Below are 27,983 nucleotides of genomic sequence, written 5' to 3' on the forward strand. Positions count from 1 at the left end.
TAGTTCCTAGGAGCTCAAGAGTTGCTGCTATTAGGAATTACTAAAGTATTCAGAGGATGGAAATAGCAATGGCACAAATGCCAAGATATCCGGGCACCATCCATAGAGACCCAGCGAAATGCTGAGCCCAAAATGGTAGTACCTCCTAGGTTCTCACAACACTAACTCTTACTTTTTCTTTTATCCCCTGCCTAGAAGGCTGCACCATGGGTGGGAATAAAAATCTACTCTCCTGTTGCATCCAGGCAGCTGCCAGCAGTCTGTTTGCCTTGTTCTTTGCTGGCAAATCATTAAACAGCCCCCCCAAAGCAGGCCTCTTCCCCAGGGCCACCCCATGGACAGGGGTTCAGACCTGTGGTCAAAGGGCTGTCAGCAGTCAGGCTGGAGCCCTTGGGCTGTCTCCAGCACAAGCCTCCCCTGACAGTTGCCTCTTCTGAACGGAAGCCTCCTTGGCCTGATCTCAAACCCCAGTGGCTTTTGAGGAGACACTCTGGGCATCTGTGTTGGCTGCGGCTTGAATCATTTTGTCCTCCTCCTCCTGATGTAATTTCTAAGTGCAGCTATCCCTGTATTTCCTCCGTTGTTTCTGTATTGAAGCACAGGCCCACGTTCCATATTTTTTTCCACTTTGCAATGTAAATGGAATAGTATGTTACTGCCCAGGAGCTGGGGATTGTGATCAGCCAAGCAAACTCTATAGCTTCACCCCATCCCCGCTCCCAGTGTGACAGTTACAACCTGGGCATTGATTTGGTTGCAGTGGCCCATTTGGATACAGTATCTGCCCTCCAAGGGCTTCTAAGCCACTCGTGGAGGACAGCAGTACGGAGCAGAATTTGCAGGGCACCTTGAAATCCCTACAACCTCTGAGCAGGAGACTAGGCCAGAAAGACCTGGAATGTGTGTGTGAAACAACCAGGTTAATGTAGCCATTTCACACTCTTGCACTGAAATCACCAAACTTAGCAATGCTTGAGTAGCTCTGCTGATAGTCCTGATACACCTCTGGCATATTTAAATGAATAATCTGATTTCCTCAAGTTTCATTTCTTTGGTCTTTTTCACAAGGACTGTCTGGTTTTAGTCTTTGGCCTTTGCAGCATTAAAATCTGAACCTAAATAATTACTTAAAAACAAACAGTCCCTGCTTCCAGCAGGTTTCTAAATGCCTACCATCTCTGGCATGAGTTTGGCTAGAACAAGAATAACAAAATAAGAAAGCAAACTGTGTCAAGGCTGTTTGCAAACAGCACATTGGGTTAAATGTGAGAGTTCAGTGAACTCTCTCACTGTGGCAAGAGTGGAGGCCATGCCTGGGAAGGGCCCTGTCCAGAGCCTCCTTAGACCCTTGCCCTGGACGTGTGAGGGGCAGGTATTAGCCCTCTCGTTGCTGCCACCTGTGTGAAGGCCTCAGCCTTTCTGCAGGGGCCTCTTTGAACGAGACCCGGCTAACTGAGAGGCCTCAGAAGTGGTGCCTCCGGTAGGACGGGGGTCAGGGCGGGCGTCAGAATCTCCCACAACAGTGGTCACTAACGGAGTGCAGAACTCAACTGACATTTCAGGACCTCTTGGTAGGATTCCTAGCAGTTTGAGGCAAGGTAAATGCCTCACCTGGCGGAGGGAAAGCGTCCAAACCACATGACTGGCGTGTCTTCTAAGGTCTTGATGTTTGTGGGCCTCGGAGCCTTGGCATTCTGTTCCACAGCCTTCCTTCCAAAGTGTGCTGACGTAACTAAAATGGTATTTGATGGGCTCCTCCCTCTCCTTTGCTCCTAACTTCATGAGTAGCTTCTTGGTGCCCCTGTAACTAGAGGTCATTCTGGACTGAGTCAGGGCAAAACCTGTTTCTATACGGGAAGCTGGTGGACAAAAGGTAGTTGGGTAGTTGTCATTTTTCTCCTTCTCTCTCTCTGGTTACTGCCAAATAAGGTTTCTTCTCTGATATCACTTTATTTCAAAAACAGCTCAGATGGTTAGCTTTCTCTTCTTTCTCCACCCTTTCTTCTTCCTGCTTGTGGCTCTGCTTATGACCCTGTGACCCACCCTTACAAAGACGCCAGGCAGAGTGTGCGGTCAGGAAAGCCCCACCACGGCCCTATCATAGGGTAAAGAGGCCCCAGTTCCATCATGGAGCCTGGACACGATCTGAGACAAGCAGAGGTGAATTTTTAACTTGAAGAATGGAGGCTCTAATGTGGGGGGCAGACAGTGAGGGAGATGGCAGTCTAGTTGAATGTCCATTATCTGGGTCTGAGCTTCTGTGACCTCTAATTTTAGGACACACCTTTCTTGTCCTAGACAAACAGGGACTATTCACTGGGAAAGCACCTCTGAGCAGTGTCTGGGTCTGGCTGCCTTGCTGTGGCTAGAAGAGATGAGCTAAGCCCTAGGGGAGAGGAAGGAAGCTGAGGATGCTGGGCAGAGAGAGCCTAGGCCCAGAGGGAGAAGGAGCAGACAGACTTGGCTCCTGTCTTGTTGCTAAGGCTGATTCAAGTTTGAAAATTCTAGAAACGTAGGCCCTCCTGAAGCCTTCTGTTCAGGCATTGTAGTACTCGGCTGATGTTTGCTGTACCACACGGAATACTTCCCGACACGTAGACCTGGAGGTGGCGTGGTGGAGTAGTCAGGGAGCTGGGATTGAATTTAGAACTCAGCTTCCTTTGCGTGCCTCCGTATGTAACCATGGGCCGTCGTCTGTAAGGTGAGGCTCGCATTCCTCATCTGTGTAAAGCAAGCTTTAAAGGTCCCTTGCAGGTCTGGACCAAGCTCAGCTGTTAGCAGTTCACATCTCTTTTATAAACTGTATGACAGTTGGGTGCAAGTTGAGTCTTATCCATTCTTTCACCAAATACTAAGGGCCTACAGCATGCAAAGCCCCCGGACTGGACCCTTGGTGGGCTCAGCTCCTCCACTTGGACGGTGGCCCTGCCTCCTGCTGGAAGCTGGCGGGTCCTTTCAGCTCTTCTGTTAACAGCCCTCTTGCTCACCAGTGCCCCTGCCCCCAGGAAGCTTTTCCGGATCAAGTTAGAAATCCTGGAGGCCTCCGTCATCCATCCTCTCTCTTGCTAATCCCTTTCCATCAGGGTTATGCTTCTCTCATCCCACCAACAGTATTTTCTTTTGTACCTTAAACAAATTACACAGTTAAGCAGGAATACATTTTCCTTGTAAAAGCATTTTAACAAAATCGATAAAGGGAAACTTCTCTTGACAGCCCCCCAGCCTCCCAACTTAATTGATTAAGAAACTCAGCCATCCCAAAGAGGTAGAGATGCAGGCTAAGGTATGGATGGGAATGAGGTCTAGAAGCTTCCAAATCCTAAACAATTCCAAAGCCTAAACAATTGCCATTAGGATCTAACCTGTAGATGTGAGCATCCACCTCTTTTAACTAAAGGGCAAGATGACCAAACTGGACCTCGGAGACTGTTCTGGTACTGGGAGCCAGAAGCAGCGACTCCAGGCCTGTCTGCTTTTCCCAACCCCCCAGCTACAGGAGCTTGACCTTATGAAGCTGGTGTGTCCCGCTGCCTGAGATAAAAGTCAGGTAGTTCCAAGTTCAGGTAATGGAGGTTGCACAGGAGAGGCGGATTATAAAATCTGAAAAGAGGAAATGGGCAGAAGGTGCCTTTGATGCCTGGCCAATGTTCCTGATTACAAAAGCAAAATTGTAGCAGGCAGTAAAGTTACCTGTCCAAGGCCTGGGTGAAGGTCTGTAAGTGGAATCAGAGAAGTGAGAGATTACTGCGGCAGAGCTGGGCTGGGAAACAGGAGACAGTAACGAATTGCTTGCAAATGCACACACCCCAAGAGGAGGAGACGCCACGGATAAAAGAAGACCAGCGTTAAGTTCGGGGCTCAGTTGAGCCCTGGAATGCCCTTTGTGAGGAGGTAATGAGATCACATGGCCTCCCTCATGGGAAGGAGGCAGGCTGAGAACTGGAAGAGCTTGTTCAGTGGGGTTTGGAGGGCTGAGCCCAGGAGGGAAGTGACCGTGGATAATGAGCTGTCCCAGACCGTGCCTTGTGGGACACTGGCATTCAGAGGCGCTGTGACGACTGCCAAGGGAGAAGTAGTCAGAAAGGGCTTTGTCCCTTCCAGGGATAAGGAGGGATTTTACCATTGCAGATGCAATAATAAAAAACAACTACCATTTTAATGAGTATCTACTGAGTGTCGGGCTCTGGGCTAGGCGCTTATGGCCATTTATATCCAGTCTTCATGATAATCAGGAGGCATTTTTTTATCCCATTCTGAAGATGAGGTGTATGAGGCTCAGAAAAGCTAAGTAACCACCTGCCCCAGGTCACACAGGTAAATGATGGAGTCAGAAAGTGTACGTAAGTTCTGTTTGGGGAGGGAAGGGAAAAATCCGAACAGACAAGTTTCAGGAGGAGGACAGGGACCTAGAGAACAGACACGAGAGCGTGAAATACAGCACACGCCATAAAGACCTGCGTCTTTACACAGGTGTGTAAAACGTGTGTGCAAAGCAGAGTTCTCAGCCAGAGTGGCCTGGACACTATGAGCAAGTCCTCTTAACCTGCTTCTCATAGCAGCATCGGGAACGGGGTGTCGCATCTCCTGGCCTTTTAGGAATATGCAAATAACCAATCCTTAAGCTCACCAACTTTCCAGGAACGCTCCCCAGCCACACCCACCCCGCATCCTGCAAGCCCATTTCTCTTGGCCCTCTCCTAGGGTCACTGAGAGGACGGGTGGCCGATGTAGAAATCATGTTTGCATCTTTGTTATTAGGGCACCTTGCATCCCAAGGAGGCAGATGCATTTAGATCTGTTTTCTTCTCAGGAGCCCTCTTTCAAGCTGAAAATTCCCTGGAGGAGGGGGCAAAGATAACCCCTGTGTTGCACCCCAGGGAGACTAACACTGCCTTGCTAGGTAATGAACAGCACCCTGGTTCAATGGCCTTTTCTTGGCTTTTGCTTTTAATCTGAGAATACGTACTTGAGAAACTCTCATTGGAAAAGAAACCATACAGAAATGTAGTGAGCATGATTTTCATGCCACAAATATGACTATACAAGAAATACCATGGTACTTTATTATTTTTTTAAATTGAATTAAACCTGACTTTGGGGCTTCCCTGGTGGCGCAGTGGTTAAGAATCAGCCTGCCAATGCAGGGGACACGGGTTCGTGCCCCGGTCCGGGAAGATCCCACGTGCTGCGGAGCGGCTAGGCCCGTGAGCCACAACTACTGAGCCTGCGCGTCTGGAGCCTGTGCTCCGCAACGGGAGAGGCCGTGACAGTGAGAGGCCCGCGCACCGCGGTGAAGGGTGGCCCCCGCTCGCCACAACTAGAGAAAGCCCTCGCACAGGAACAACGGCCAAAAAAACCAGCCAAAAATGAATATAAAATAAATAATTAAAAAAAAAAAAAAAAACCTGACTTCAAGATCCTATCCCACTAGGTCAATGGAAATTTGTTTTCATGGGAACTCCCCTCATAGAGCAGCCAAACTGAAATAGCTGAGGGACATCTCTGATACTTGTTCACACTGGTCTCCACAAATATGCCCATTGTCCGAGCACAATCCAGGTAGGCACAGCATCTTTGCTAGGGTCCAGCCTCCTGGGGTCCATCCCTTTTGGGGCATGGGCTGTAGCTTCCGACAACTTGGCACATCTCCAGCCTCCTCCCCCCCACCCTCAAGATTCCAGGGACTCTGACCACCTGTGCCGCTCCCCACCCCCACCCCCAAGCCGCCTCTCCTTTCTGCCTTCAGGACACTCACATTTCCTCAATGAGTTCAGTCTTTCATGGAAGTCAGGAAGATAGGTCTTTAGCAACATTTGCTTTTGGCCAATGCCCCTGAGGCAAGGAAATAGAAGGCGAGCCTCTCTTCTTGGAACAATGTATAAATAGCTGTCATTCTTTTTTAGTCTTCCACAACAGCACAAAATGAAACTCAAGTTAATATCTCCACATATTAGCCTATGATCAAAGTACTCAAAGCAAAACACCAAAGTCTCTTCACCATTTCCTCTGTAATTCCTCTCCCAAAGCCACGGTTGTCAGGATTTGGTGTGCACTGTGCTGTCTTTATAGGTATTTGGTTGTAGACATTCAATATTTAATTTTAAAACCTATGTAGCAGGCACTGGAGGGGCAGTGGAGGTCTGTCAAGGCTGGGGGAGAGAGGGAGGGATGTACACAGACAACTGAAACATGCTGGGGTGAATATAGGACTGGGGAAATACAGTGTACTAAGGGTGGCCCAGATGAGGGCCTCCAACCCACCCTGACAGAGCAGCAAGCACCAAAGTGTTTGGGGACATGAAACAAGGTCTTTCTGGAGCGTGGGTTGCTGGGGGAAGAGGTATTGACAGGGGTGGTGAGCCGTGAGGTGGGCCATGAAGGCACTGGAGCAGGCAGGGTCTTTTAAGCTGTGTTTAAAAGTGCAGACTTCACTCTAAGAGCTATGAGGAACCTTTTCAGTGCTTAGAGAGGAAGAGTGACACGCCCAAATTAGCATCTTTGACCACTCTGGCTTCAGTATAGGGAACTGGGGGCAGGGGGAGGCTGGGGAGTGAGTTGACGCTAGTTAAGCGGTTATTTCAGTGAATTTGGATAGCAATGACGGTGACCTGTGTCAGAGTAGCTGTGGTGGGAATGGCAGAAAGAGGACAAATAAGAGAAATGTTTAGGAGATAGAATTGTTAGAATTTGGTGGTTGGTTGTTGGTGGTCGTGGTAGGGCGTGAAGGAGAGGAGAGGAAGAAGATAACATCTGACTTGGGTAATAGGTGGATGGTGGTTCCAGTCCCTCAAACAGGGAACACTTGAGGAACAGTTTTGAGGGATAAAATGATTCGTTCAATTTTGAACATGCTGAGTTTGAGATGTCTCATTTAAGGTTCTTCAGGCAGAAACATCCAGGCCCCTCCTGGGGTCTGGAACTCAAGAGAGGTCTGGGCTGCACATATGTAATTAACCACCTCTACATGGAAACCAAAGCCATGGGATTGGCTGGGGTCACCCGGGGGACCATGGAAAGTGAAAAGAGAAGAGGGCCTAAGACATTCCTGGAGGTTACCACCAATATTTCGGGGACTTTTGTTTGGGCCTGTATGCTTTAGGAATGTATAATTAGGAAGGCAAATTTTCTTGGTTATGAATTGGGGGAAGGTATCATGTTTTCAAAGTCAAATGGAGATTGTTCTTAATTTTTGTTTTATCCTACATCTTTCCATTTCCTCTGATCTGCTCTCAGCTCTGTAATCCTGGGCATGTTACTTAACTGTTCAGTGCCTCAGTTTCCTCTTTTTTTTTTTTTTTTTTTGCGGTACGCGGGCCTCTCACTGTTGTGGCCTCTCCCGTTGTGGAGCACAGGCTCCGGACGCGCAGGCTCAGCGGCCATGGCTCACGGGCCCAGCCGCTCCACGGCATGTGGGATCTTCCCGGACCGGGGCACGAACCCATGTCCCCTGCATCGGCAGGCGGACTCTCAACCACTGCGCCACCAGGGAAGCCCTCCTCTTTTTTTTTTTTTTTTTTTTTTTTCTTTTTGCGGTATGCGGGCCTCTCACTGTTGTGGCCTCTCCCGTTGCGGAGCACAGGCTCCGGACGCGCAGGCCCAGTGGCCATGGCTCACGGGCCCAGCCGCTCCGCGGCATATGGGATCCTCCCAGACCGGGGCACGAACCCGTATCCCCTGCATCGGCAGGCGGACTCCCAACCACTGCACCACCAGGGAGGCCCCCTCCTCTTTTTTAAAATGGAGACAATTACAGGGTTGTTATGAGGATAAAAAGAGGTAATACACAAAAGCGCTTAGAACACTCACTGGCCCACCATATTTACCCTATAAATGTACACTCGCATCGTCATCATCAGCATTAGCATGGACAGTGGTGGGTTTGCCATGTGTTTCATTTGGAGTTGCATAACTCCAGAGGGTGGAGTCAGAGCTGGGTTCTAATCTTGTGTGACCTTACTTTCTCTGAGCCTCAAGCTTCTTCCTCTTCTTTAAGTGGGGATGAGCACACCTACCTCATAATGAGATAACATCTACAGGCTCTGGCATGCCAAAGGCATTTACTAATGGTTCATTTCCTCCTCTTCCTCTTCCATAGTAGTTAGTTCAGGACCACGGAAGTCTGTTTTTTCCCCTCTATCTCAGCATCCTACCACGTGGCACTACAGTACAGCACACGTTGGTTCCCCCGCGAAGGCCTGGGGGCAGCGTGGTGGTTAACTATTTGAAAATCCTTCTCTAAAGACTACTCTTCTCCCAAGTGACTCTCCCCTGTCTCCATTGACCCTCTGGTCAGTGAGAGGCATCTTGGAGTTATCTTGAGAAAGCTGGACCACGGGTAGGGTGTGGGAGCGAGCAAAGCCGTGGACTTCTGTGGCTGCTCCTGAAGGGAGGTCTCCCATCTTTTGTTCTGCTGGAGCAGCTGACTCCTGACTTCTCACCACACCGGCCCGTCCTCTGCAGTCACCAGGGAGGTCCTTCTCAAGCTCAGATCCGTGGTCCCTGCTCTTGCCGACCTTTCATGCCGGACCTAACTGCCCCTCCCAACCCTCAGCACAGGCCGCTTCCTCTGCCAGGAACGTACCCTTCCCCCTGGTTGTGGGTCCACTGGGTGAGCACATACCTATTTAGTCCCCAGGGAAGCACAGAGGTCACTCTGCCCTCCTGCATGGGATTGTTGGTCCCCCTCCTCAGGTCCTCCCCGATGCCCTTGAATGAACCTGCATCGTAACATCACAATGCACAGTGTTTGCACGCTTGTCTTCTGAGCTTCTTTAAAGGCAAGGAGCCCGTCGTATTCATTGTTGACTCCTTGTTGCATTGAACAGTGCCTGGCGCCAAGAGGGCCGTCAGTGTTGGTAGAATGAAGAAATGGATGGGCAGATGGACAGACTCATGGAGCTTGTTGAGCTGGGGGCTACAGCTCCACTAGAGCCCCCACCCTCACGCCCCAGCCCATTTCTGGGGGTTAGGGGGATATAGAACCTTTCTCCCACACTGAACCTCGATCACCACCAGACTAATAGTCCTTAATTTCTGGGAGCAAGAATGGACACCCCTCCCATCTCATCACCCCCTGCCCAAAGATTTTTATTCACAAGGATACAACTCAAAGTGAGGTAGTGCATATGTATTGAGAACCTACTATGTTCAAGGGACTGCAGTGATACAGTGAGAGGAAATAGGCTGAAAGTGCTTTCAAAAAGTGACTGTGCTTTTAGTTATTTTATTTTATTTTTTTGGCTGCGTTGGGTCTTCGTTGCTGTGCGCGGGCTTTCTCTAGTTGCAGAGAGCGGGGGCTACTCTTCGTTGTGGTGTGCGGGCTTCTCGTTGCGGTGCATGGGCTTCTCATTGAGGTGGCTTCTTTTGTCGCAGGGCACGGGCTCTAGGTGCGGGCTTCAGTAGTTGTGGCACATGGGCTTCGTTGCTCCACGGCATGTGGGATCTTCCCGGACCAGGGCTCGAACCCGTGTCCCCTGCATTGGCAGGCGGATTCTTAACCACTGCGCCACCAGGGAAGCCCTGACTGTGCTTTTAAGTCCATCACTGACATTATCATGTTCATAAACATCTTCATAAATTCAAAATTCTCTCTGGTTCCTCTGATGGTTCTTTCTGGAAGTCCTTTAGTCTAACAGCAGTAGCCAGGGAATCGTGGGCAGCTCCCTAGTAGTAAGTTCCCTTTCTTGCCAGAATACACTGGGTTTCCACCATGTGGGAACCCCTGGCCCATAGGATTATCCTTTGTCACAGTACTCTAGGAAAATTAGATTCAAGGGGGTATTAGGATCACCCTGAAGGAGAAGGGTGTGTATAGAAAGGCAGTCTCATCCCTTTGATGAGGGGCCCTTTGGTCTCTGTTAGCATGTCTAAGGCCCACTTCCCCTTAGTCGTTGCTCAGCACCAGCCGGGCTAGAGGCTCAGGGTCTCGGACTGGACCTGCCCTACCCTCAGAGCAGGTGGGCTGAGCAGGCCACATCATTCCTGAGGACAGGACCAACTCCTAGGAATTGTGCTATTCAAGGCTTAACTCTTAGCCAAGCCTCATCCCAAAATAGTTCTTCTCCCTATCAGCACCCTGCTTAATCCCAGGATAAGCAAAGGGGGATGCTGAGAGGAGCCAGATGGCACCAAGTGAGAAGACCCAAGCCACAGGAGAGATGGGACTCTCCGTGGCCACAGCTGCCGAGGAGACAGGAGGCTCCAGCAACGCCCAGCATTGCCCTGGGGGAGCAAGGAGGGAAGGCAGGATTCTGAAGGCACTGATACAGGCTCGCAGCCTGGGATTTGGGGAGCAGAATGAGGAGGTGAGAGAGGCTGGGGCCAGGAGAAGAGCCCTTTGCAGCTGACCAGTTTGGAAAAGCAGGGCTTGAGGATTGTCGGAACGGCTTTGCAGCAGGCTCTTCATTTACACAGCCCTTGCTCCGATCTGCCCCCACCTCCATGTGTCCTTGGCCCTGGCACCCCTGAAATGACAGCTGGTGGCTCCTAGCTCACCATGAGGCCATCTGATAAGAAGGCCCCCTCTTTCATGGCACCAGGAGACCCGCCAGGTACCTGTGAGACCCGTGGGGACGTGCTTGGCTCTCCCAGCCATGCCTTCTGCTCCCTAGAGCCCCCTAACCTGTCTCTCTCTCTCTCTGCAGTCCCACCCCCTGTACCTGTGCAACGCCAGTGACGACGACAATCTGGAGCCTGGATTCATCAGCATTGTCAAGCTGGAGAGCCCCCAGCGGGCCCCCCGCCCCTGCCTGTCACTGGCCAGCAAGGTAGATTCGCACTTGACCCCCGCACACCCTGAACCTCTGCGCGCCCAGCTCTGGACTGTGAGAGGTCCTGTGCTCTTTGTCTGCTTGTTTCCTGAGAGTGATGTGTTCAATTCAGGTTTTTATAACCCATGACTGGTCTGAGAGACGTGGAAATTCAGGCCACTGTCCTCTCCCCACCAACCATGTGCCAGCAGAACGTTTTGGCTGTCATCTAGAGCACGTGCCCCATCCTAGCTCTTTCCCCATCACCTGGAAATTCCTACACCCCTTCCCCTGCCTAGCATCAGAGCAAAGAGGGAGTCAGCTGGAGGGCTTTTCCATCTTTCAGAAATGTTCACTGAGCACTGTGCAAGAAGAGTGGAAACAGAAGCCATTCAAACACTCTTCCTCCGAGATTGCGAACCGGCAGCCCCACACTTCCTCGCGGCACCTTTGGCTGGAGCTGGCAGCAGCTGCCGCCTTGCCACTGTCACGGGCTTTCTGGTTTGCCGTGCTCCCCACTGGCCTCCTACCTCCTCGAGCCTGGAAACATGTGCATTCGTGACCCCCGCTTTAACGTTAGTTACTATTTTCTTTGTGCTTATCACGTGCCAGGTGGGACATGGGATAGATACTTCTTATATATTAATTCTCATTTACTTTTCACAACAGTCAGGAAAACTAGACACTGTTATTCTCTATTTGACATATAAGACACATGAGGATCAGAAACCTTAAGTAACTGGCCAGGCTGACAGAGACAGGAAGGAGCAGACCTGAGATGTGAACGGAGCCTCGTCCACGTCTCAAACCTGAGCGTTTAACCTCTGTGCTCTGTCACCTCCCATCCTGGCTGGAAAAACTGGACATACGTGAAAAGAGCCTCGTGGTGACCCAAGCCAGAGTGTAGTTAGATTGCGGGTGGCACGGTCAGGCAGACTTGGGGGAGGGGGTCCTGCTCCCAAGGGTGGTGAGAGAGGAGGGTGACAGTCCCGCCCTACGCGCCTGCTCCTTGAACTCTGGCCCAGGGGATTCGTGATCCTCCCGAGGGCTGTTTCCTGGGCCATGAGTCTCAAGGAAACAGCCTGGGTTCTTACGTGATCCCCCAGGGGGCAGGGACTCGGGCAGGACTCGGAATGTGGTGCCCACAGATAGGGGAAGATATTCTCCCAGCCTGGTGCTGATGCAGAAGGGGCCTTGGGGAGGTGGGAGATGGCGTCCAGGACACCCCTGAGGAGCTGGAGGGTGTGGTGTCTCTGCAGGACTGTAAGTGTCCTACTGGCAGCAGCATTTTGTTAGGCTGAGGCTACCCTACCTCTGACTGTTTCATTTCCATTGCTTGACAAAATATGGGCAAATGTCATTCATTTATTCATTTGGTAGATGAGTGCCCAGTGTTAGGTAGGTGAATATGAGTTAGAGAGAGGGGAGGGAGACAGACAGATGGAGGAGGACGAGTTCTGAGAGCTCTGCTGTGCCTCTGAAGCAGCGTGTGATTTCACATGCGTGTGGGCACTTGGCAACCTGCCGGGATGTGTCCACCTAGGAGGTTTTCTTCTCGCCCCTAGAGGACCACTCTCCTGTAGGAGAAATGAGCCATGTGAATAGACACTGGGTGACAAGGAACATGTGGTCAGTGCTCTTTGAGGTACTTAATTAACCTTGTTGGGCCTTTGTTTCCACTACCATAAAATGGGACTTTTATTTCCTACCCCAGTGATCATCGTGAGGATGGAAATAGTGTACGTCAAGTGCCAAATAGTCCCTGAGCTAAATGAAACACAAAATCAAAAACCCGTTAGGAGTTCGGAAGAAGCACCTTGGCTGCTGCCCTGTGACCTTTTTTCTTTCTGAGGTCACTGCCTGAGCTTCCCGTGCCCACCCCCCGCCCCCTGCCCCACACTCACCCCGCTTCCCCTCGCCCGTCTCCCCCGCCACCATCACTCTGCGGAACTGCTGTGGCCCCAAGCTCTCCCGCGGGTCAGGTCCAAGGCATCCCTCGGCTCTGTCATCCTTTGACCTGGCCAAGTAGCTCCTACCTGGGATCCCCTGGCCCAAAGGAGGTCTGTGAAGGTAGTAATGTGGATCTTCGGGCTACTTCCAATATTTTAGACTTCCCACAGGCTGAACTGAACTCTTCATTTTTTTTGCTTTTGGTTGACTTCTCTCAGTTCAATGTGTTAATACAAGTTATCTCATAGGAAAATGAACTGTGCATAATAAATGCAGGTAGTTTGGTAAAACATATTTAAATATCGGGCTTGTGGGAGGCATGGGGAAAGGTGGGTCTTTGGTGAGGAAATTCGAAAACCACTGACCTCGGTCGGCTCTGCTCTGGCAAATCAATTCGTGTCAGTGGTACTGTCCCCACCCCCGGAACTGGGGCTCTTGAGCCAGACAGCCCCAGGTCTGGAGCCTGGCTTCTCCACGGCCCCTCAGTGTGACCTGGACACTTTAGCTCGGCTCTCTGAGCCTCTGTGTCGCCATCTGTAAAAGGGGGACAACAACAGGGCTCATATCTTATAGTAGTTACGAGCAGTTGAGGAGATACTACAGATGCCAAGCGCACAGCAGTCACTCAGTAAATGCCTGCAGCTGTCACCGCTGTCCTTGTCGTTGGCATCATCGTCCTGTGCTTCCACGGTTAACAAGGTTGGCCTTTTTCTGTCATGGTTCCCTCTTTTGATCTCTGACCCTCACTGTAGTTCTTCTGGACTCTCATTCTTGTCAGCATACCTACCACCTTCCTCCCCCTACCCAGTCACCCAGATTGGTTTCTGTTTCTTTATTAGCAACTCCACAGCCATCCTTGTGGCTCCCCTTAGCACCTCATGCCTGGGCTGGAGCAGTGGCCTTTTATCTGGTGGAAGGAGCTGGCTCTGGAGGCAAAAAAGTTGGGTACAAGGCCTGCCTTTCTTACCACAGAGAACACTCCCTGCTAACCAGGTACTTGGAAGGCTGAAGTCCTGGGTGGGGGTTCTGCCTCCACTGCTTATCAGCTGTGTGACCCTGGGCAAGTTGTTCAGCCTCTCTGAGCCTCTGTTTTCTCCTCAATTCAAAAGTGGAGCTGATGCCTGTCTTATGGAGTTGTTGTGAGGAGTAAGTGAAATCATGTATGCAAAGCACATGGCAATAGCTGATATGATAATAACTAATACTTAAGAGTGGCTTAATGACAGATACAAAAAAATAAATAAATACTTAAGGAATACTTACTATGTGCCAGGCGCGTATTATAAGGCTTTACATGGAGTAACTTATATAGTCCTCAGAACAACCCTGTGAAGTAGGTCCTGTTATTATCCCTAGTTTACGGAAAGGAAAACTGTGGCACAGAGCCGTTCAGTGACTTGCCCAAAGTCTCACAGCTAATGGCTGATGGCAGATTTAGCTCTCAGACCTAAACAGTCGGGGCAGAGTGGGTCTCAGTAACGGTTATACCCCCTCTACTTCCTCCTCCCCTTGCTTTCGAGCCTAGGTGAATCCTACCTCTTGTATTGAATCTTTCCTAACTGGCTCAGCCCAGCTGGGCTACTAGGAGCAGAAATCCTTCCCTCCTGGAATGCTGCCAGGGTCTCTGGCCACGCTTTTCACACCAGGTTTCATGGAGGTGCCTTGGCAGGGGCTGGGGTTGGGGGGACGCCAAGGGTCCTTCTTACCCCTAATCCCACCCTCAACCTCAGCTCACTTTTATCTGTTTTGTATTGAAGATTTGTGTCAGTCTGTGTGTGTGTCTGTATGTGTGTGTGTGTGTGTGTGTGTGTGTGCATTGTGGGGGGCACAATGGAGGGAAGGGCTCTCTGCAGTGAAAAAAGGGTTTGGAAACGACTGGTCTGTTTCATTCATTTGTACTCTAGAATGTTGTCATCAGCATTATAATCGTACGTATATGCTTTGTCTCCACAGCTAGATTATGAGTTTTTCTGGAGGACTTGGCCTTCCCTGGCTTGGTGCCCTGAGCACAGTGGGTGCTCAGTCAGTCTTTGATGAGGAGGAGATACACAGTGACTGTCACTGTGTCTGGAGGGGAAAATCTAAGGTGCAAGGAAGTGCAGAGTGTGGAAGTGCAGAAGTCCTGAAACGTATTGGCTTCCACTGCTAAAGGCCGTGGGCAGCCTGCTCGCTGCTCTTAGAGGGCTGGCTGCATCTCTGCAGCTCCCAAAGAGGTCTCTGGGTTGTCTTTCTAAAGCCCATTCTTCCTGTCTGGAGGGCCTGCCCGTCCTCTCTGTCTTCCAGGTTCTGGTCTGGAAGAAGTGCTTCTCTCTCTCCCTCCCTCCCTCCCTCTTGCTTGGGTGCAGGCGGACTGCAGGGTGGCATGGGTGGCCCCTGAGTGGGCTGCCATCTGGCCCCAAATCTTGCTTTTTGAGTCCTAGAACTCTGGACACAGGCACCCACTGTCTGAAAGGCCTGTTTGTTTCCCCTGCTGGCCAACCCTCTCTCTTTGATCACTTTTACAACTTTGCAATTATGGGCTGTAATCGGCTGGGGTGTTTGAACGTCAGGGTCATTACTTTCCACCGTTCCTACCCCAACCCTTCAAGAAGAGAGGGCTAGGGGAAGTGAGAACATCTCCAGAGAAGGAAGTCTCTGCCCTTGCCTCCTGCTCTTCCAGGCTGGGCTGGGTTCAAGGTCTCCTTCTGGGGATGGGAAACATGAGGCCCTAGTAGCCCTGAGCATCCAGGAGTCTCAGTTCTGTGACCACTGGGGTGACCTCCCCACCCCTTGGTTAAGTCATGGACGGTGAGATTAGCAGAACGCGTCCTTCTCCTTTTCCCCTAGGGCTGCTCCCATGCCCTGGTTTGGGGGGCTCTGGAGACTGGACAACTTCTTTTTGCCTGGGGTCGCCTCGGTCGGGGAGACTTCCTGGGAATAAGCCGGCTGGAGGAGGATGAGGGCTGTGACCTCTCCATTTCTTCAGCGGTTCCATTCTCGAGTCCTGTGAATTTCCAGTCAATTAGCCTGGCGAGCCTGGGCCTGGGCTGGGCCTGGGCTGGGCCTGGGCTGGGCCTGGGTGCTGGTAGAGGGCCTGGCCCAGCTCCTCAGGGAAGGAGGAAGGGAAGAGGGAAGGTACCCTCCTGGCCGAAAAGGCCCCACTTGAGTGTCTCCACCACCCTCCCGGGGCCCTCCTGCCTGCAGGCTGCCTGTTCTGAGGGGCCCTCTGGCCCCTGCGGCCGCCTGGGGTGTAGGGATCAGGGAGCAGGAGCCGAGCCGCTCCCCTGGCCTGCCTGGCAGGAGACCTGCCCCAACAGGCTCTCGCAGGGAAGGGAAGAGCAGAGATCAAAGCGCTCGGGGAGTATAAGCCCCGACACTGGCTCCTCTTCCTGACTGCGCTACTTGCGGAAGGGTTAACTCCTTCAGCGCCTGCAGGAAGGCCCGAAAGGATCAGAGGCCCCAGGGGCCTGAGGGCCTAGCCTGATGCCTTCGCAAGGTGAGCCTTTGCTCTAGGGAGGAGCGCTGGAGAGCATCGGCGACAGTGAGGCCAGAGCAGGGTCTGTCCGTCGGCCCTTTGCCCTCGTGCCTCCACCGCCCCCTCAGCTCTCATCTCCCTGGTCTTACCCCACACCCAGAGCCCCTAGAGTCCTGCTTTTTGTTCTCTTTCTGGCTCTGCTCTCTGCTTTGCCTGGTTGGCTAGATCCTCTCAGAGTCTTGGCGAGCACGCGTGTGCACGTGCATGTGGCACGTGCGCACACTTGCGTCCCTGTGGGAACAGCCCCTCGGGTCCCTCCCAACCCGAGTCTCTCCTGCCACCCTCAGGGAGGGGGTGAAGGGTTAAGCACCAGACGGGGACTCCAGTACGTCCTTGAACTGGAGCCAGAGAAAGAGTTGCAGACTAGAGTGTGGCCGGGAGAGAGAGCTGTGAGATGGGCTGAGCCTGGGGCTGTTATAGATGCCTCGGGTGAGAGCAGTGGCCCAGGCTCCTGGAACTTGGCCTGCGGTGGGGGACGGGCTGCTCTGCAGGCTCCTCTTGTCAGGCAGGGCTGGACCCTGGAAAGCCCAGTTCTGTTCTGAAGGAGCTGTCCACCTCTCTGTACTGGGGACTGGTCACCCCCCCGCCCAGGCCCTGGGGGGCGCTGGTCGCTCCCTGCCCTCGGTTCTCACGCTTCTTAGTGAAGGCGGACTGGAGGCACCCTGACAGCAGGGAGGGGCTGTGTCTTATTTGTCCTTAGGCCTAGAGCCTAGTCCACCTCCTGGCACTACCAAATCCTGTCAGTGGTTTGTTCCACTACGAAAGGAAGGACTGAATGTTGTCCTGGAAGGCAGTGGACCTGGGTGAGCTTGGGGCGGGGCAGGGGATCCTAACCCCACCGACCCCTTGCATGTGTTATATGTGGGAGTGTACAGAGGTGTGGTGCGTGCAAAATCCTAGGAAGGGACGTGAGGGGGCGAGGCCGGGACGTGGACGGGCTGTGTGTCTGACCCCTGCGGGACCTCTGCTGTGTGTCTCTGCAGGCCCGGATGGCGGGGGAGCGGGGAGCCAGCGCCGTCCTCTTTGACATCACGGAGGATCGAGCTGCTGCTGAACAGGTACCCGGGACGTGGGGTGTTTGAGGAGGGGGCTGGACGGAGGAAGAGAAATGTGCCGGGGAAGAAGTCAGGACACAGCCACCCTTGTGGGCACTTTCCCTCCTACAGCTGCAGCAGCCCCTGGGGCTGACGTGGCCAGTGGTGTTGATCTGGGGTAATGATGCCGAGAAGCTGATGGAGTTTGTGTACAAGAACCGAAAGGCCCACGTGAGGATTGAGCTGAAGGAGCCCCCGTTGTGGGTAAGCACGCCAGGTCTCCAGCCCCGGCCCCAGCACCTGCTGTCACCCGCACTTTTTCCTGCGGTGACTCTCACCAAAAGCCCTTAGAGTCCTGGAGCTAAAGAGACCTTGGAAATCCTCTAGCGCAACTCTGTCCACCAGCTGTGCACCTCTAGGCAAGTTTCTTCCCCTCTCTGAGCTTCATCTGCAGAATGAACACATTGGGTCTGCTGAGCTCTAAAGTTGTTTTTCAGCATCGTGGTTTCATGGCACAGAGTAGCAGAGCCAGAATGAAACCCCGGTCCCCAGGCCCCCTGACGCCTGGCTGGTATTTCTCCATCGACTGGGAAGCTCGGCCAGCTGCTCACTGGGTAGCTTCCACCTTGTAGAGGGGTCCCTGTCCCCCTTTTTCCCAAGCACATGGGGCTCGAGATAGTATCTCTCTCAGCTGACGTTTGGAGGAGTGCCCGTGGGCAGAGAGGGACCACCTAAGCCCACCTGCAACCTCATCCCCTCTGCTGGACGACTCAAGGGGCCCTCCAGTTCTCTGTGTGCCTCCTGGGCTCCTGTGTTTCTCCCGGCTTGGCCCCGCTCCTTCCAGAAGCGTGACCCTTTCCCTCTCTGCTCGCTCCCCCAGCCAGACTATGACGTGTGGATCCTCCTGACGGTGGTGGGCACCATCTTTGTGGTCATCCTGGCCTCGGTGCTGCGCATCCGGTGCCGCCCCCGTCACAGCAGACCGGTGAGGCGGGTGGGCTCCCTGGTGGAGGTGGGCGGGTGCACATGTGGGGGAAGGTGGGGAGCGGGAAGGGCAAAGTGAGGAAGAAGGTGCCCTTACGCCCGTGGAACCGTTGACACCTAAATCCCCCGGCAACTGACTTTGCTGATTTCCAGCAGCCTCTCTCCACGAGAGTCCTCATTTGTTCATTCATTCAACAAGTAGAGTGAGCTCCTGTTCTGTGCCAGGCACTGTTCCAGGTGTTGGGGATAGTGCAGTGAACAAAAAGACAAAAGATTCCTCCCCTCGGGGAACTTTCATTCTAGTGGAAAGAGACAGACAATAAATAGGTAAAATGAATGAGTAAATACATAAGTAAAATGTAAGTAAATAAATAAGTAAAATATACAATAAGTTAGACGGTGGTATGTGCCAGGGAGAAACCTAAAATAGAAAAGGGGAGGGAATGGAAAGGGGACAGGGTTAGTTTTTAACAGCAAGGCCAGGGAAGGCCTCATTGAGAGGATGACGTTACAGGTAAGACCCTCCACGGGTGAGGGGGTGACCTGTGCAGATACCTGGGGAGAAAGTGATTGAGGCGAGAAAGCAGGAAGTGCCAAGGCCTTGAGGCAGAAGTGTGCCCATTATGTCTGAGGAACAGCAAGCCGGTCCTGTGGCTGGAATCCAGTGAGTGAGAGGGCAGAGCAGGAGGCGGGGACAGAGAGTTCATGGGGGCCCAGTGGTATTGGACTGTTAAGGCCGTTGTCAGGATTTTTTTTTCACTCATGGGAGGGTTTTGAGCAGAAGGAGAGCCATGATCTGACCTCACCTGATCTGTGGTGAGAAACCAGCTCAGAGGCTGTGACAGGAATCCAGGGGACAGTAGTGGTAGCTTGGATTAGGGAGGGTAGCAGTGAAAGTGGTGAGGATTCGTTAGACCCTCCAGACGCTTTGAAGGCAAAGCTGACAGGTTTCTAATGGACCGATCATGGAGTGCAAGAGAAGGGTCAAGAATGGCAACAAGATTTCTGGCCTGAGCAATTAAAAGAATGGCATTGCCTTTGTTGAGGTGGGGAAGGCTGTGGGAGGACAGGTGTGCGGTGGGGCGGTTCATGGGATTAGGAGTTCAGCGTGGGGCCTGTCAACTTGGACGTGCCTGTTAGATATCCAAGTTGAGATGTCAAGCAGGCAGTTGGATAAAAAGTTGCTCTCATGGGTCATCGAGGGAAGGAAAATCAATAGTATGAGTGGGGAATGGGGTCAATAGTATGAGTGGGGAATGGGGTCAATAGTATGAGTGGGGAATGGGATGGGAGGGCTTCGCCTGCTTGGCAGAGCCATGTATGAACTCCGAGGATACAAACGCCTCGGAGTGGTCAAGTGGTCACGGGCTCTAACTGGGTGGCTGGGAACCTAGTACAAGCTGGAGTCCAGGGCTGAGGGAAGAGGAGCCCTTGCCCCATTCTGGCCCCACCCCTCTTCCCAGGATCCCCTTCAGCAGCGAACAGCCTGGGCCATCAGCCAGCTGGCCACCAAGAGGTACCAGCCCGGCTGCAGGAGGGCCCGGGCCGAGTGGCCAGACTCAGGTAGCAGCTGCAGTTCAGCCCCTGTGTGCGCCATCTGCCTGGAGGAGTTCTCGGAGGGCCAGGTAAGGCAGGGCCGTGGTTCACCTCCACGACCAGGCTGGGGAGGGAGGCTGGAGCTTGGGGGGAGGAAGCACTTAAGGCTGGTGTGAGTGCTCGAGCTGCATCTCTGTCCTGTGTATCCTGCACAGACAGCCCTGAGGTTTGGTTATTTTCCTGGCTTTCCAGGGAAAGAGAACTACTGTTTGTTGAGTGTGTACCACGTGGCAGGCTCTGCAGTGGGTGCTTTAGAGGCATCGTCTCGTTTTAGCCTCGTGACAGTGAGGGGTGGGGGTAGATTAGTTTTTTAGCCTCATTTTACAGCAGAAAACTGTCTGTTAAGAAACTTGGCCAAGGTCATGCAGCTAAGTGGCAAAAGCCAGGTCTACTTGATATCAAAGCCCGTACCGTTTCTGTCCTACCGTGAGGTCTTTGAAAGCAGATGGCGGCAGTACGCAGAGGCCAGAGGGAGTCGGGAATGCCCTGCTTCCTGGCCACGGCTGTAGCCACAGACAGCTCTGGTTCAGACCCCTTGTTTTCTCCAGGAGCTACGGGTCATTTCCTGCCTCCATGAGTTCCATCGCACCTGTGTGGACCCCTGGCTGCATCAGCATCGCACGTGCCCCCTCTGCATGTTCAACATCGTAGGTAGGAGGTGGGCCGAGGACTCCCCTGTGTGCAGGCAGATGGGTCTAGAAGGGGCTTCCCTCTGGGCAAGTGTTTTGCCTTGAAGCTGAGGGGAAGGCAGGACTGTTTCAGGTGCTCTTTCAGCTGTGCCCTGCTCGAAGGGGCCTCATCTGAGGGGGCGGCCGTTCCATTGCAGGCATCTTCATGATGTATTTTCATGACAATTTTGCTGATTTTAAATCTGACTGATTTGTTTGTTTATTTATTTATTTATTTTTGGCTGCGTTGGGTCTCTGTTGCTGTGCGCGGGCTTTTCTGTAGTTGTGGTGAGCGGGGGCTACTCTTCATTGCGGCGCGCAGGCTTCTCGTTGCGGTGCGCGGGCTTCTCTTGTTGCAGAGCACAGGCTCTAGGTGCACGGGCTTCAGCAGTTGTGGCACGTGGGCTCAGTAGTTGTGGCTCCCGGGCTCTAGAGCACAGGCTCAGTAGTTGTGGCTCACGGGCTTAGTTGCTCCGCGGTATGTGGGATCTTCCCAGACCAGGGCCCAAACCCGTGTCCCCTGCATTGTCAGGCGGATTCTTAACCACTGTGCCACCTGGGAAGTCCAAGATCTGTATATTTATTATTCCACTTTTCTGGCAATAAAGTATCCTGTTCGAACAAAACCTGGATATTATGACAATCTTCTAAAAGATGAAAGTGAAGTATCTTCAGGAAAGAGAGCCTTTTTCTAATTCACCCAAAGGTACAGTGTGGGCTAGCAGTGGCCCTGGGTGCAAGTCCCCAAAGGGCTGATGGGAGGAGCAGGGCTTGCCATGCACAGTGGAACCCTCAAGGAGACAACTGACTGGAGGGAGCAAGGGCATCCCCGGGCACAGGCAGGTTAGGAGCATCCTTGGTCATCCAAACTCTGATGGAGCTTGCGGGCGATACAGGCTCAATAAGTACGCTACAGCCACGCTTTTCTGAATGTACCCTCCTTCCGTTTGTGGAGTCAAACACTTGTGCTCTTGGTTCTCTCTTCCAGAGGGAGATTCGCTTTCTCAGTCCCTGGGACCGTCTAGATCTTACCAAGAACCAGGCCGAAGACTCCACCTCATTCGCCAGCATCCTGGCCATGCCCACTACCACCTGCCTGCTGCCTACCTGTCGGGCCCTTCCCGGAGTGCAGCGACTCGGCCCACACGGCCTGGTCCCTTCCTACCAGCCCAGGAGCCAGGCGTGGGCCCTCGGCACCACCGCCTCCCCAGGGGCGCACATCCCCGGGCTCCAGGTGCACCGCAGCGCCTGGCCGTGGCCCAGAGCCCCTCCGCGCAGGGCTGGGGGCTGAGCCGCCTGCGGTGCACTTTGCAGCACCCTGCCGCCTGCCCCACGCCCCCACGCCGGGCCCGGCCTCACGACAGCAGCGGGTCTGGAGAAAGCTACTGCACAGAACGCAGCGGCTACCTGGCAGACGGGCCAGCCAGCGACTCCAGTTCAGGGCCCTGTCACGGCTCTTCGAGTGACTCAGTGGTCAACTGCACAGACGTCAGCCTGCAGGGCATCCACGGCAGCAGTTCCACCTTCCGAAGCTCCCTGAGCAGTGACTTTGACCCCCTGGTATACTGCAGCCCTGAGGGGGAGCGCCGGCGGGAGGAGGCTCAGCCCAGCATGACCTCTCGGCCCCGTTCTTTGGACTCAGTGGTGCCCACAGGGGAAACCCAGGTTTCCAGCCATGTCCACTACCACCGCCACCGGCACCACCACTACAAAAAGCGTTTCCAGTGGCACGGCAGGAAGTCTGGCCCAGAAACTGGAGTCCCGCAGTCCAGGCCCGCCGTTCCTCGGACACACCTCCAGCCAGGGCTGCCTTCACCCGATCCGCAAGCAGCCAGATCCAACCCAGCAGCCCCGTCAGGACAGCTCCCCAGCCCACAACGGCCCAGGGCGCTCACCGAGCCAGCCCCTGGGCCAGCGGATGCCTCCAGCCCCAGCCCTGGTCCCAGCAGCCTCTTCCACTTGCAGAAATCCAGCCTCCCTGTCCGACACACACAGAGGAAACGGCGGGGGAGTGCCTCAGAGCCCTCCCCAGCCTCTCGACCCCAGGACTTGGCCGCACACCGAGTGTGCCAGAATTTTCCCCATTATGGCCCCAGCTTGGCATACCCTTGGTCCCCAGAGGCCCACCCATTGATCTTCGGACCTCCGGGCCTGGACAGGAGGCTGCTACCAGAAACCCCAGGCCCTACTTACCCAAGTTCACAGCCGGTGTGGTTGTGTCTGACTACACGCCAGCCCCTAGGACCATACCCATCTGGGGAGGGGCCTTCCGAATGGAGTTCTGACACCCCAGAGGGTAGGCCATGCCCTTACCCGCACTGCCAGGTGCTGCCAGCCCAGCCTGGTGAGTTTTCAGGGGAAATGGGTCTGGCGGGGACAGGAGACTAGAGCTGCGTATGGCAGAACGGGTGAAGTCATCCAAAGGGTTGATGGAAGCTGAGAAGGTTCCAGCAGGGGTGACATTCAAAATAGCGGACAGCTGGCATAGCGTAGGATGCTGGCTCTGCCAGGTGTTAATCCTTTAGTTGCCAGATCCTAGGGAGGTCTCAGGTGAGGTACCAGTGTGGCTGAGACGGCAGACAGTACTGGGGGCGGCAGCTCCATCATGCGTGTTTCCATACTTTAGAAATCGGTACAGCTGAGCATACAGCTCAGTATTAGCTGTAAATACACAGAAGGCCAAGAGCTGTTCCCTGCTCCTGAGGAGAGCAATGGACAAATAGTTACTGGGAACCATAATCCCAGGCCATATGAGATCTTATAGGAGAAATAACTACAGATAACCATAATTCTGGGCTATATGAGAAGAGCTATGTGAATGGTGCAAAAAAAAAAAAAAAAAAAAAAAGGAGAGAGATCACAGGTGGTTCGTAGCAGCCCTGTGGTTTTCTCCTTTCCCCTGGGTAAAAGAACTACTAGGGCTTTCCCTTCTATGCATCTTTGTTAATAAGACTGACTTCATTTTCCTGGGGACTCAGTGCATCCCTATTACTGTATTGCAGCCAATGGTGATAATGTAAATCCTTGACTTTAACTGGGTCTCTATTTGCTCAAATCCTCCTCTTCCTCTTCCGGATCCCCCAACCCCTACTCTTCCCCATCTTTTCCCATTGTGTGGATGACACAGCTCTTTGCCTACAGCCATCACTAGGAGGACCCCTCTGCCCTCAAAGGTCCTGAAATATAAGACTTTGGGGTCTAGGAATCCTACAGGCAGGACCTGAGAGCTGCTACCATCCATCCATTCATTTCTTCCTTCCATTTTTCTTTCTGCGTTGTATGCTTGCTATGTGCTAGGTTCCAGGCTCTGAGGACATGGAACTTGTCAACCAGGAGGCCCAAGTCTGTGGAGAGATAGGCATGCAAGCTGTTATAGTATAGAAAACAGTTGCTCCCATAGGGCCATGTAATGCAGGTTTGGCCATGTGTTTGGTGGCTCCTTGCGAATCCTGTCATGTGTATCCTTTCAGTGCTGCCAGTGCCAGACCACTACCTCCCCTCTCTCTCTCCAACTCGCAACTGGTTTCAGTGCCTCCCTTTCCCCTGCTCTTCAGATCTAATCCACGCCAGGTTCTGTTAACCATGTCTCTGCTAGCTTTACCATAGTCTCCTCCAGTACTGCTGGCCCCGGTCCATGTCTTAGGTGCGGCCTAAAGATCGGGGCGGGACACCTCCCCCCCCCCCCCCGGCTCCTCCCTTCTGTAGGGCCACACAGTACTGTGATCCTGCTCACCTACCCTCCATTCTGCTGCCGGGGTCATCCTCCTCAAACAAACTCTCTAGAAATCTTCACATGTTCTGTTTTGTTCAGAGTAAAGAAGAATCCCACCTGGCTTGGCCTTCAAGGCCCTCGTACCAGCCAGTCCCCATCTTCCTTCCCAATCTTATTCTCCACTCTTCCTCTTCCCTTCCCCTGCTCCAAGCTTTAGCCAAACTAGGTAAACACTTCCTGCAGTTTCTGCAGCCCAGAATATTCTGCTGCCTTCCTGTTCCCATAAATCTAATTCTTCCCTATTCCTGCAGGACCAGCTCATTTATCCCCACTTTCAGGAAGCCCTTCTTTTTTTTTTTTTGTGGTACGCGGGCCTGTCACCGGAGCATAGGCTCCGGACGCGCAGGCTCAGCGGCCATGGCTCACGGGCCCAGCCGCTCTGCGGCATGGGGGATCTTCCCGGACCGGGGCACGAACCTGTGTCCCCTGCATCGGCAGGCGGACTCTCAACCACCGCGCCACCAGGGAAGCCCAGGAAGCCCTTCTTGATGCTCCACTTGGACATGATCTTTCTCCTTCCGTGATTCATCTCTTATGACCCCAGTCCTGCCCGCATTGGCATAATTGCCACTTACGTGCACACCTTTTCTCCTACAAGGTTGTCAGGTCCCTGCCTAGTCTTTTTGGTCTTCTGTTTGGCACATGGTAGCAAGCCAGATCCACAAGTGCTTAATAAATATTTACTGGGCGAATGAATGAATAGTAAGTATTGGTAACACACTGGTTGCTATCTACGTATCTCTTTCTCTAGATTCGGTTTTCTCTCCCCGGTGTCCCAACGGGGGCCCCTCTCAGCTTTCAATCTGATCACCCTTCTGGACCCATTCCCTGCTCCTGCCTCTCTCTAGTTCCCTCCCAGCCATACTCTCTTGCCGGTGGAACAAGCAGCAGACTGGCCTGACCCTCAGTGACCTCTTTCCTCCTCTCTCTCTAAATGCAGGCTCAGAAGAGGAGCTCGAGGAGCTGTGTGAACAGGCCGTGTGAGATGTTCAGGCCGAGCTCCAACCAAGGGTGCTCGCCAGATGACTCAGGGCCCTACCTGGCACAGAGTCCTGCTCCTGAGAAGAGAAAGGACCTCAGAAAACACCCCTCTGCTCTGCCATACCTCCTGGAACCACTGGCGGAGGAGCGTGATGGTGGGCGGCAGGAGGTGTTGTCTCCCGCTCCCGGCTCCAGACCTTGTCTGCGGAAGCATCTGCAGGGCAGCAAGTCTGTGTCCAGCCAGGCAACCAGCTACCACTTGTGTGGGTTGGCTCCCCTGCAGGCTGGGACTTTTTGAGAGCAGGAAGCTAGGTATAGGTAGATAGGTGTTATAAAGGTGGTGCTCCTTCCCCAGCCCCAGCAGGTCTCCCTCATTCCAAGCCTCATGTTCATACTCAGCAAACGGGTCCAGCTGAACGCATGACCCTTCTCACCTCCTTGCTTGGGAGAGTCCTGCACACCGGCTTTGGCTCCTCCTTGGTAAGGCTCTGCTGCATCAGCGGCAACCCTGGTTCTTATCATTTTCCTTCTTTGCAAAAAGATCAGGAGCATAGGTGAGCCCTGAGCCCTAAGAAGGGGGGCTTTGCAGCTTCACCAGGCAGGGCCTCCCCCGGTGCACAAGGGAGGATGTTTTCCCCTCCTTGTCCGTACTTGTCAGATCCACTATATTAAGTCAGAGGGGAAGCCAGGGTGTGCAGTTCTGTCCCTGATGTGGTACAGCACCTCGAAGAAACTGGGTCGAAGCCTCGGATCGTCAAACTCCCTTGTCACTCCAGCAGCCTCAGTTCCTCTGGGGGTAGGGGTGAGGGTAGTGGGAAGGGAATAGCTCTTCCTTGGGGACCTCCTATCTCAAAGTCCCAAAGTAGGCGGAAAGAAGAGGATTTCTGCTGGACTTTATTTAGGAAGAGGAAGGAAGGAAGGTAGAAAAGGCAAAATTACAGCTGAACAAGGAAGATTTCTCTGGGCGTTTTCTCTCAGACCAGGGATAGGGAACGGGAGAACAGAGGAGAGGTAATATGGGGCCCTTGGGATTAGATGGCCCAGAGGCCCGGCTTCCCAGTATAAGCCACGCAGGCCAGAGACACACAGGAAGGAGTGGAGTTGGAGCAGGAAGCCTGGCCTGGGCAGCTGGTATCGAGTGGGCAAGGGCTGAGGGGCCTCCTCAGGGTGCCATGCACCCCAGGGCACTTGGACCATTGCTGGCCCCTCAGGCATCATCCCATTTGGAATGTGAATGTGGGAGCAAAGTGGGCACAGGACCCCACCTGGGAATCTTCTTCCCTCTACGTCAGTGGGGAACTAGCACCTAGGCACCCACGTGGGTATTTATATCTGAACAGACAGAAAGACGCTTGAATCAGGCACTGTGTTGAGAACTGTATTTATTTGCTAATATATTTATCCATAAATTCCATCTGGTCTCATCGTTTTCTTCTATCATGACTGTCGCTCAGGGTGACAACTTTGTCTTCTACGTGGGCAAAGATAAATTATTCCTGGTATCAGAGGCTAGGCTCTGATTTATGCAAGGACAGAGCAGAGTGGTGGGCTTGGCTTGTAAGCCCCTAAAAGCGTGGCTTAGTGAGTATGACTGGATTCTCATTGTGGTTCAGTGCGTTACCTGTACTGTTACCGTACTGTTTACTTCACACTCTATAATGCTTCAGTGACTTTCTTTGTGACCCTGGGCAAATACTCAGATATATCTGAGTATACTCACATACCCTGGTGCCTTTTTCCACCCGTGAGATGGGCCCACTTCACGGAGTTGTTGGAGAGCTCCGTGAGACGAGAGAGTGAACTGTGTCCCAAGGTAGAAAGTATGCAGTGACAGAGAACAGCCTAACCCCAGTCACAGAGCCCATCTGAGCACGACACGGGACGGGCACCAGCAGCAGACCGGTCTTGAAGAAGCTCAGTTTCCATTCAGGAGGCCTGGTTGGGAAGACAGAGCAGCAGGGCCTGAAACGATTTATATCCCAAGCTCCAGTTCAGATAAACACGAACGACTGTCCTCTGCCTACACACGGCACTATTGTGAGGATCCACAGAGCTGGTGCTATTGGAGGTATGAAGGATTCCACAGGGCCTGGAGAGCCTTCGCTCTCCTCCTCACAAAGCACATCTTCCCTTTCTGTTTCTCCAGGAAAGGTATGTTAGAGGCGGTCGTTGTCTGGTGCGCAGTTCTGAACCAGCGAGAAAGGCATTTAGCATCCCATAGGGTGAAATTAAAAAAAAAAAAAAAGGACACACTCTCCTACAGATGATCTGAAGTAAAGGAACTGTGTCTAAATGCTAAAAGCTGCACAAAGCGTAAATTATCAGCTGGAACGTGGAAACGTACAGGAAGAGCTTTTAGAAATAATTAAATATGCATTTTCTCGGCCGTCTGCTCACCGGCCAGCGTTCCTGTGGACGCAAATGGAAACCCAATCACGCTCCCTCCCTGTTAGGAATGGGGGGGCGGCCCCTGGATTTCTTCTCGTCTCTGCAGAGATAATCCACAGGGAGGCAGTGGACTCGCTGGCTCTGCGCTTTTAAGACGGGAAGACAAAAAAGAATCTCCGCTGTCATCCAGGATCCTCCAGGGGACCGGAGGCCCGGGGCCAGGGGCCTAGATCAAACGGTCCGCGCGCCGGGATTCCGCCCGGGTCGCGACGCGCGCGCAGGCGCCAACCGCGCCGCACCTCCCCCACGGGCCCCGCCCACAGGCCCAACGGCCGCCCGGCCTCGCCC

At 53.2% G+C, this 27,983-nt stretch overlaps 1 protein-coding gene across 3 annotated transcripts in view; it reads left to right on the forward strand.

Moving 5' to 3' along the window:
- Positions 1-25,250, forward strand: part of RNF43 (ring finger protein 43) — a 59,459-nt gene extending 34,209 nt beyond the window's left edge. Inside the window, exons 2-10 of one of the 3 annotated variants that reach the window (XM_060082170.1) lie at positions 10,644-10,766; positions 12,292-12,393; positions 17,196-17,270; positions 17,379-17,510; positions 18,127-18,231; positions 19,694-19,855; positions 20,375-20,477; positions 21,483-22,838; positions 25,207-25,250. In XM_060082170.1, coding sequence (XP_059938153.1) covers positions 10,644-10,766; positions 12,292-12,393; positions 17,196-17,270; positions 17,379-17,510; positions 18,127-18,231; positions 19,694-19,855; positions 20,375-20,477; positions 21,483-22,838; positions 25,207-25,250 — 2,202 coding nt within the window. The remainder of the gene's footprint in view (positions 1-10,643; positions 10,767-12,291; positions 12,394-17,195; positions 17,271-17,378; positions 17,511-18,126; positions 18,232-19,693; positions 19,856-20,374; positions 20,478-21,482; positions 22,839-25,206) is intronic. The other 2 variants (XM_060082171.1, XM_060082173.1) reach the window with 2 other exon arrangements.
- Positions 25,251-27,983: the final 2,733 nt, after the last annotated feature.

Source organism: Mesoplodon densirostris, chromosome 18, assembly GCF_025265405.1.
Source record: "Mesoplodon densirostris isolate mMesDen1 chromosome 18, mMesDen1 primary haplotype, whole genome shotgun sequence".
Classification (NCBI taxonomy): Eukaryota; Metazoa; Chordata; class Mammalia; order Artiodactyla; family Ziphiidae; genus Mesoplodon; species Mesoplodon densirostris.